Genomic DNA, 10,104 nt, shown 5'->3' with positions numbered 1-10,104 from the left:
TGAAAGAGGGTAACCATGTTGGGTCGCCGGAGAATGACGTCAGAGCCTGGCGTCCCCACGCCGACCTGCGCAGAACCAGGCGCTCCGCTCTTGGCGCGTTAGGGGGCGGAGCCAGCGGGGGAGCGGAAGTCCAGGTGGTCCCACTAGGCTCGTGCAGCCCCGCCCCCTTACCGGGAGGCCAATGACCTCGCAGAGGACGCCCTAACGACGCGGGCCCCGCCCCCTGGAGACGCACCGCTGCGGAGCCGCACTCCTCTAGGGTGTTTGGCGGGTCCAGGGCCCGGCCGGTGGCTGGGGTCCCGGCGGGCCATCGCCATGAAGCTGACGCGCAAGATGGTCCTGTCCCGGGCCAAGGCCTCGGAGCTGCACAGCGTGAGGAAGCTCAACTGCTGGTGAGGCCCAGAACCCGGGGCGTCCATCCTGTCCTGGAGCGAGGATCCCCGCCCGTCATCCCCTCCCCGGGGTGGGGCCGCCCCCTCACCCCGCCCCGGCTCGGCTCGGCACCTCCGCCCTGGCTTGTGGCCCCCAGTTTTATATATCTGCTCTGGGGCGGGGCCGAAGATGGCTTCTACAAGGGCCAGTCGAGGCGGAGATCACCGCTAGCCCAGCCTTCCTGGCCTCTGGGCCAGGCTGGCCTTCCGGATCCCAAGGGCCCACAGCCTCTGGGAGGTACTGCCACAAACTCAGATGGCCATTGGCAAAAGTCATTCCAGAATTTTCATGCTCTCACACCGCACCCTTTCCTGTGGTGGTGTTTCGTACACAGGCTCCAAACCTGCTATCCTTGCTGGAAACAATTAGAATCACCTTAAAGACTTGTTATGGGGCTTCTAGATAACTTTAGTGGGACAGATGGTTTCCTCTGTGGGCGGGTCTGATTTCTGACATTGCCCCTCATTGGGAGCCAAGTCTACCAACAAGGTGGGAGACCAGGGGATTAAAACCCTTTCTAAAGGAAAGAAGAGAGAACTGAGACACTTCAGCAGTGATTTAATCATTTTTCTAGCTGCATCCTTTGAGAGAGGAGCTGTCCCCAGGTGACTCACTGTCTGGGATGTCACAGCAGGATAGGGGTGCTGTGGGGTCAGTGCAGGCTCCAAGGCAGGGTGGTCTAATAGGGTTGAGGCAGGACCAGAAGCGTTTTATGAACTTCTGAAAGAGGTGCAGGTGCTCAGAGCGAGGCATCACACGTGACTGTGAACTGAACAGTTCAGGTGAGTGTAGGAAGCTCAGCCAAGAGCAGACCTGGCCACTGGGGTCAGCAGATTGACTGCACGGTAGAAGCCCTGCTTGCTCATTAAAAAGCTTTTCTTCTTGCTCTGGCACATCTGGTACTTTGGCCACAACATCCCCTGTCATTCATTTTCAATAATGCATTTCTTTGTTCTGCTTGGGGTGGTCATACTTTCTCTAAGCAGGGAGAAACAGCATCCTATTTCAGGCTTTTAAAAATGTTTCATGAGGTACATGTTTAGCCTTTGAACTTGGCCTCTTATAAAGACTCCTTTGTTTGCATCAGCGAGGGAAATGATCCTTCTGCCACAGTCTTAAGAACGAGTTGATCTTGTGTCCTCCAAATGGAGCAGCTTCTACCACTCCAGTCTAAGAAGCAGCTCTCAGGCACCAAATATATGTATGGTTTTGTGGAAAATCAACCATGAACCAATTTTTGACACCTGTGTTATCTGGGCAAGCTTTTACTTTATCATTGAAAGTTTATCTTAAAGTTTGTAGGCATTTGTAAATGTTTGGAGTTCTTTAATTTTTTTGTATTAACCTTTAACAAAATTAAAGCACGTGTCTTTTCTTTCCCCAGGGGCAGCCGCCTCACAGATGTAAGTATTATGCTGACCCCTGACCTCCAAAGTGGCAGCCTCTTCCACAAGGGAATTGTTAAACTGGTAGGACTGCACCCATTCAACGCAGGTCCTAGTCTGGTACTTTGTTCATTTGGCAGTTGTTGTACGGCAGAATCACTCATTAAAAACACAAAACAAAAACAAACAAAAAAAACACTTTCTCTGGCACCCAAGTTTATTTTGAAGTTCCTTTAAACATTCGCTTTAAACATGTTGTTGAGAGGCTCCTGTGTCCATGCAGGTCTCAGAGAAGCGGGGGCAGCCCTGCCCTGACCTGGGGAGGAACCCAGGGCTGGCTTCACTTTACAGAGAAGCACACTCGGCTGGGGGTCCTGTGGGTTCCTGGACTTCGTGTCACCGAGGAGGAGGTTCCTCTGGATGAGGTTCCTCACTTCAGCTCCTCGTCTTGGTCATATCCAGCTTCATGCCACCCCCCTCCCCCAATGACAGGAGGAGATTGGACCTGGGGGGTGAGGGAGCAGCACAGAGCCAAGCGAGCCATGGGTCTGTGAATAGATCTCTTTTTTTCTCACCCCTAGAATGAATGCCTGCAACTTGTGCAGAGTTTGAGTGCCGGTCGTTCAGTTCTTATCTACTTTTGTAACTTGAACTGTACCATTCCTTAAAAACAAAGTTTGAATGCTGCTGAGCTACTGGGCTCTGCAGAAAAGCTGAGTCCACCTCATGCAGTAGGCTGAAGAGCTGCATATTTAGCAGGAAAATAAACAAAAACATGACCATGGTAGCAGGGAAAAAAATCCATCCCACCATGAAGCATCCTGACCACACCATGAGCTGATGTGGTGAGGACTGTCTAGCTTCATGCCTGGTGACTGGAATGGCAGGCACCTCGATGCTTGGGGTGCCTCGCTGCACCACTGAATGACCTGACAGGTTAGGGAGCTTTGGCTCCACCAGAGCCCCTCGCTGCTCTTACCCACAGAATCAACGGTATTACTACAATCTGAAATCCCAGTTTCAGCCCTGTCAATCCTGCCCAGCTGTGATGGCAAGAAGGGGCTTAGGTCCTTTTCCTGTAGATCGGGGACAGCAAGTAGAAAGGCTCTCTGTCCAGCATAGGGGGCACTGAGGTCCCCTTATGCGATGTCCTTGGAGGGCTTCTAAAACGAGCACTGCTCTGTCCTGGTGGCCAGCAGCGTGCTATGGCATGGTGCTGTTTGAAAGTGTTAGGGACAGCGCCCGCTTCTCCAGGCCGAGGGGACATCTGGGCTGCAGAGTGGAGTGGAGCGCAGAGCGCACTGCGCTTGTGTAGTCAGTACAAGGTGAGGCGGAGGCCACCTCGCTTAGGCCTGGGAGGTGGAGGTGACGGTGTCCCCAACCTGTTTCTCTGTTGGTTGGGGAGAGGTGACGTCGCAGTGCTGGTGCCCAGCAGTGTCTGCAGCCCTGCCCTTTTCTGCCCTAGATCTCCATATGCCGGGAGATGCCCAGCCTGGAAGTGATCACTCTCAGGTACCCGAAGGCCTGCTGTCCCTCTGTCACTGGGGCTTGAAAGAGGAGGGGGACCCAGAGAATCTGCAAACTCCCGGGAAAGTCTGGGAGGGCTGCCGGCGCCTCCACTCCACCCAACCCCACCTCCTCTCTGGGGCCTCACCCGGGCCTCCCTGCTGCTGCGTCCTGCCTGCCCTTGCTGTGGGTCAGTGAGGGTGGCCCCCCAGTGACGGACAGCCACATCGTGGCCACATCTGCTCCCCAGCCCCCAGCCTTCTCTGACCTGGTTCCATCACTGCTAGGAGCTCTGCCACTTTGTTACCTCCTTTGTCATTGATGTTACCTCTTATTGAGTCATGGCATTTTAACAGACTAGGAAACCTTGAGCAAACCAAATTCTGTCACTGGGATTTCAGGCAGCTGGGGAGTTCGAAGGGTCTCCCCCAAACGCCCTCCTGCCCGCTCTGGACCCAGGGTGGCAGCCAGCCCGGCGGATCCATGCTGCTCTGATGCTGGCGTGCTTCCTGCAGGTCCCCCTGTGTAAAACCTTATGGGGATCGGAACTCTGCAGGGAATGCAGACTATCCCTTTATGGCAGTTCAGCAGGCTCTGGAACTCTCCCTGAGTGTTGTAGTCATGGCCCGGGCTCCCGTGCTGACCCCTGTGGCTTACCTTCCTGATCACAGGGCCGGCCACCCTGTGTGTCCCTCGCTAGCCCTCCGCTCATCCTTTGCACCTTCTGCGGTCGCCTGCTGGGTGCTTGCGCTGCCCGCTTTCTGCTCACGGCTCCCCCAGCCCCGGCCCAAGCCTCTGGTCGGCACCTGCTCATTGGAATAAATGAACAAATGGTTTACAGCTGTGCCCAGGCGCAGTCTCAGTCCTCCCACCCGGGGCAAAGTGCAGATCTCTCTGCCTCAGTTTCCCACTCTGTAACACAAGATAATGCCAGACAGGTGCTCGCCGCACTGTCTTTGCAGCGTCAACAGCGTGTCGCACTGTCTTTGCAGCGTCAACAGCGTGTCGACCCTGGAGCCTGTGAGCCAGTGCCAGCACCTGAGCGAGCTCTACCTGCGGCGGAACCGCATCGCCAGCCTGACCGAGCTCTGCTACCTGAAGGGCCTGCCGCGCCTGCGGGTCCTGTGGCTGGCCGAGAATCCGTGCTGCGGCGCTGACCCCCACCTCTACCGCATGACCGTCCTGCGCAACCTGCCGAACCTGCAGAAGCTGGACAACCAGGGTAGGTGTCTGCACTGAGCACCCCAGCGGGCACCCTCCCTCCTCTGCCCCTTTCTGCAAACCCCTGGCCTCTCAGGACATCGCAGATGCCTCCTGCTCTGGAGTCTCCCGGAAAGAACCCCCCCAGGTTTGTGCTTCTTGCAGAGTGTCCCTGGGATTCCATTATGGGGGTGCAGCCTCACACTTGCAGAGCACACGAGCTTGGGTGGACCTCACACAACTTGTTTGTCCATCCAACTGCCAACCTGCACTGGGCTATTTTGGGAGGTTTGTTTTTTTCTCTTAAGTCCACTTTGCCCCCAACAGTCATCCAGACGCCCTGACAAGCAGGAGAATGTCCAGTGGGCTAAACGGTGTCGCTGCTGGTCCCTGGGGACCCAGGGTGGTGGTACCCCTATGCTCCCAGGTTTGGGTTACCTGGTGTTGGCCTCTACCTGTCGGGGCTGTGGAGTGTCACCTGCACCTCCCCAGGAGCCGCAGGCCTGCCTCTGCCCTGTGCCGAGTGCGCCGGGTCTTTGTGCTCCCGCCTCCACAGGTCCGCCCGCTCCCAGGGCCTGGCCCTCTCTCTGGTTTGTCTGGCATCCTCTGCATGCTGGCTTCTAATCCTTGTCTTACGTGCATAATTATTTTCTCCCAGATGAACAATTTTAATATAAATAAACTCCAGGGCAATTAAGTCAAATGGAATAAATGCAGTGTATTCTGTTCCTTTTTAAAATTTAATTTGAGGGTTTGTCTTTTTTTTTTTTTTTAATGATAACTTGCTTTTGGGAAATGCTGAAATTCACATTCACAAGCAGTCGTTAGCCATCAGCTGTGTGCCCAGCTCCTGCCAGGGCTGGGGAATGGCTGACGCAGTAGACAGACACCTTTTTTCTAAGGCAGACTGTGCTGAGTGCTGCAGCACGCGAGGCCTGCATGTGGCGAGGCCCCCTGAGCTTTTGCCCCTTCTCCTTCCCCCCAAAGCTGTGACTGAGGAGGAGCTGGCCCGAGCAGTGATGGAGGGAGAGGAGGTCACGGCCCCCAGCAGAGAGGGCACAGGGAATGGCAGGCCCGAGCTGTCCTATGCCCTGAGTGCCATGAACACCGCCACCGAGACCCAAGGGGACCAGCTGAGCTTCTGCGACGAGGAGGAGAAGGGGAGGTGAGCGGTGGGCCTGTCCGCCCTCCTGAGGAGAGTCAGCCCGCCATGATCCCCTCTCCAGGGATGGGGGGCAAGCTGCCCCCAGTGGTTCTTGCTCATCTGCCCTCGATGGCCAAGAGAACGCTCTAGGCACAGTGCACGTGTAGGTGCAGAACAAGCTCTGTGCGCGGGGGCGGGGGGCGGGGGGCGTTGCCCAGAGAGGTGGGTTCGTGGGCACCTGGGTACCAGTCGGAGGAGGGAATGCCGACTAGAGGAGCCCCCAGCAGAGGGCAGGGTGGCCTCCGAGGCAGTTCTGTGATTGTCTTGGATGGTTTTGAGCAGAAACTGAATGTGGGCAACATTGTAGAGACAGTTGTTTCCAGAGGGGCTGCCAGGTTCAGTGCACATGGCAGATGAAAGGCTGTTGTGTTTTCCTGGCATCTCACACAATGTCATTTGTGTTAGTACCCCCGCCCTGGACCCTGGGCAGGAGCTTGGGTACAACAAGGCAGCCCCCAGGGAATCAGAGAGAAATAGATGCTGTCGCACCTTCCCGCCTTCCTGTCTGGTGCTTCAGTCCCTGCAGAAGTAGTCTCGTTGTGGGGGTTTCCCTTCACACCGGGGACGGGAGGCACCATTGCTAGGCGCCCCCTCCTTGCTGTGCTCTGAGGCTCTGGGAGTCGGCCCTGCTCAGTCTTCATGCGTTGTCACCCCCCCCCCCCCAACCAGCCACATCCGGGGACAGCTCGGCCTGAAGCCCCCTGCCCAGGACCGGCTTCCTTCCTTCTCACAGAGGGACGCGGCGAGCAGTTGCAAGAACAGGGTAAGTGTGACGGGGGTGGTCCTGGGCTGCCTCTGCTCGGAGTGTGGAGATCGTGGCAGGAGTGGGGTGGGGGCTGGGGACGCCGCAGAGGCTAACTAAGCCCGGCCCCAGCTTTGTGTCTGCCGTATGCGTCCTCTGCCTATGTGTGGGGACTGCGGGCCCGAGGCCGCAGGGAGAGCCCCGCGTCTGTGGGGCCGAGGGGAGGCTGTGGCCGCCCGTCAGCTGCAGAGGTTCGCTGCTGTGCAGTGGCCTCCCACCTGCGCTGTGACCGGGGACCCCTCATCCTGGCCAGGGAGCCTCGTGTCACCCCACAGTGACCAGGAAGCAGGCCCCATGGCTCCGGAGCCTTCCCTGTCAGGAGAACAGGTTGTTGACCTAACAAGAAGTGGGCCACTGGGTGATATCACCAAAGTCCCGGTCACTTCCATGTGTCTACTTGCCCCTGTGTCACCCTCGTGCATTTGTGCAGTGACCACTGAAAATGCAAAGCTTGGGGGGGCGTTGCAGAAGTGGGTGACTGACACCCCATCCATGGGAGGTGTCAGCTCGCCCCCCAGGTAGAGCATTACCCCAGAGCTTTGGACAAAAGTGACCGCAGACGGAGGCTGGTGTAAGCCGCTGTCGCTGGGCCCGTGCCCCACGTCCCCACCCCCAGAGCACAGCCCCCTCCAGACTTCACTCTCCTCTTCACTGGGGTGGCTGCTTGGAGCCAGCTTGGTGGGCCATGGACACACTTCTCCATCTCAGGAGGAGCCCCCGACGTCCATTCAGTTTCAGGAAGCAGGTCTGCCCCGGCAGGGGGCTGAGGCACAAAGCCCCTCCGCCCCATGTGGGGGCACTGCACGTCCTCGGGGAGAATGGACCAGAAATTGAGAATACTGATGCAGCTCGGTGCCCTCCATAAATGTCAGCTGAAAACCACGGAACCTGCTTTAAAAAGGAGGCCTGCTTCCGTGAAACAGAGAAGGGGGCGGCCTGGCCCTGCTGTGAATGTGAAACATGGCTTCAACCTGCCTCGGAGGGTCCCAGCCACTCTGGGCACCCCGGAGGGCAGTGAGCCCACACAAGTCCCAGAGTGCAAGGATGCAGGTGGCAGAGAGACTCGGGGACAAGGCGGGCCGGGTGGGAGACTTGCGGGGAGCGGGAGCCGTGAGTGTTGCAGAGGCCAGGGGTCTGCGTCCGGGTGCGGGTCTCAGGAGGTGGGGGCGGCACAAAGCTCCCTTGTCTCCTCTGAGCACTCGATCACAGCGCAGTGTGCTCCGTGCCCACGGCCAGTCCTCCAGGCCCCTCACAGGAGGAATCAGCTCGCATAGCCCCCCATGTGCAAAATCCTTCCCAGGTTTTCATAGCACAAACAGCGTAGTTTCCCTGCTTGGCTACAGGTAGAAACTGAGTATAGGTATACTGACACATACGTGCATCACATGCACATATGTGTTTGAGCAAGTGTTAGAGTCATCAGCTGCTTCTGATTCCTGCTGGACCAGCTGTGTGACTAAGGGCCAGTTACTCAGCCACTCCGGCTTCCAGGCTGTGCGTGTGAAAGGAGATGGTACGTAGGGAGCCCCCAAGGCAGCGAACGCCACGCTAGAGCTGCAGCTGGGCCTCAGGCTGCACGCGCCTCCATCCGTGTGGCCTGGTTTCCTGGAAGGCCCAGCCCCCGGGATGTAGCACGCTGCCAGCCAGGGCTCCGGGCATGACGTGGTGTGGGCAGACTGGCCTTGCCGGACGCGGCACTCAGCCAGGGACCCTCTGTGCTCCCAGGACAACATCCTGACTGCCATCCTGCTGCTGCTGCGGGACCTGGACATCGAGGGGCTGGAGGCCGTGCACCAGACCGTGGTCAGCCGGCTGCGGGCCCTGCACAGGCAGGAGCTGCAGGAGGACGTGGAGTGACCCAGCAGGGACCCTGTGCCGCCAGGCCCTCCGCAGGACCCTGCGCCGAAGTTCCTGTGTGTCTTCTCAAGCGCCCGAGAGATGGGGCTGACTGTCAGAGCCACAGCCACTGCCGGAGCCCAAGCTGAGCCCCAGCACATGGGACCACATCCTCAGGAAGCTTCAACCCGCCCAGGAAGGCCGAGCTGTCACTTCAGATGGCACCCGGAGAGGGCCGGAAGGGCGTTGGGGCCTGGTTGGGCAGACCCCGCTCCCGTGCCTCCTGTGCAGGTGACCCGGCCCTTCTCCCCAATAAACATTTTCCAAAGTCTGACCTGGATACAGGTTTCCTAAGTGACAGACATGACGTTCTTGGTGAAGCTGAGAGCTATTGCTGCGTTTTCCCCAGTCCTGGGGTGGATTTCTGGGCCACAGGAGCCTTCCAGAGCCATGGCCCCCTCACAGGCAGGCCCCGCCTCAGCATCGCACTGACAGACACGCGGCACAGCCACGGCCGCCGCCGCCTTCCATCTGGGGGTGTTCCGTTTGGCTGGTGGCTGAGAGGAAAGCGCTCAGCTTTTTAAGAGCCCTGCGGCCACATACAAGGTTTGTGCGGACCCTGCCTCAGAGGCCTCGCGAGGACAGGCCAGCCACAGCCGCTTGGGGATCGAGGTGTGGTCGCAGGTGGAGCAGCCGAGTGGGAAGGATGGACTTTTGGAAACTGCATCTAACACGTTTTCTTCCTCTGGGAAGTCGCAGGCCTTGCCATGAGGCATCATCCAGGTGGTGATGCTACAGCCCTGGTGGCCGTCGTAGTGCCCCCAAGAGCTGAGGAAGCGTCTACGTGGAAGGGGAGCGGAATGGCCCCCGACCCACTAGAGACAAGTCCGCTCTGCCCACGACTGAAATGACTGGAGCTGGGGAGGGAGGCAGGGTGTCATTCCCTCCGCCCCCTTCCTCCCTCCGGGGTAGGAATGTCTGCATCCCTGTGAGAGCTGAGGGCACCAGCCTGTGTGAGAGCCTCACCAACCGAAGAGGTGACAGCCGCAACATGTGCCGGGCAAGCCACCAGTGGTGGAAGGACGGCGTCTGGCAGACCACGGCCCTCCTAAATGAAGCTGCACCGTGCTGCCAGCTCTTTCGGACCCCAGTGCCCTCCGAACGCTGGATCAGGGGAGGCCCCGGGCAGGAGCAGAGGCTTTACCTGTGGGGCTCCTTTGTCAGGACAAAGGGGTGAGCTCTGAGCAGTGAGAGGCAAGGAGTCGCTACCTAGGGTCATCCCGGAAGGGTAGCTGTGCGTGGGTCTTCTCATGGGGTTTTGCTCTCAGTAAAGCTGTGCCTTGGTTAGAATGAGCTGGGGGTGGTTCTGTTGAATTACGAACGCCCTCCCTTTCCCCACTCTCCAGGTGGGACTCCCACCAGCTTTCCTCCCGCCTGCCCCACGATCTGGTGCACCTCGGGGACCCATGAATTGGACCCGTCAGGAGGAGCTGCCTGCCTCAGCCCTTCAGCTCTTCACTGCGCTTCCCCAGCCCCCACTCCCCCAGATCAGAGGCTCTATCAGCTCACGGAGCCCCTCTACTCCTGGCCACCTCCTTCTTTGGTGGCCTTTGAAGCCCTAGTGCTGGACCAAGGACAGCATGTTCAGCCATGGCCTGTGGTTTTCAATGGAGGCACTTGATAGTCCCCACTCTGACCTTCCCCAGTAACCCGGAAAACAGGGAGTTTGAGCACGGCGT

At 58.4% G+C, this 10,104-nt stretch overlaps 1 protein-coding gene across 1 annotated transcript; it reads left to right on the top strand.

Moving 5' to 3' along the window:
* The first annotated feature begins 205 nt into the window (after positions 1-205).
* CFAP410 (cilia and flagella associated protein 410) lies at positions 206-9,705 on the top strand. Its single transcript, XM_054576411.1, has 7 exons — positions 206-392; positions 1,817-1,835; positions 3,283-3,329; positions 4,316-4,545; positions 5,511-5,688; positions 6,397-6,490; positions 8,255-9,705. Exons 1-7 carry the CDS (start codon positions 316-318, stop codon positions 8,384-8,386), a joined length of 777 nt encoding a protein of 258 aa, XP_054432386.1. The 5' UTR covers positions 206-315; the 3' UTR covers positions 8,387-9,705.
* The last annotated feature ends 399 nt before the right edge of the window (positions 9,706-10,104 follow it).

This window comes from Pteronotus mesoamericanus, unplaced genomic scaffold (assembly GCF_021234165.1).
Source record: "Pteronotus mesoamericanus isolate MK-2021 breed Mesoamerican mustached bat unplaced genomic scaffold, CSHL_Meso_final contig_116, whole genome shotgun sequence".
NCBI classification, from domain to species: Eukaryota; Metazoa; Chordata; class Mammalia; order Chiroptera; family Mormoopidae; genus Pteronotus; species Pteronotus mesoamericanus.
The sequence above is the reverse complement of the archived record's forward strand: the minus strand, read 5'-3'. Positions and strand labels throughout refer to the sequence as shown.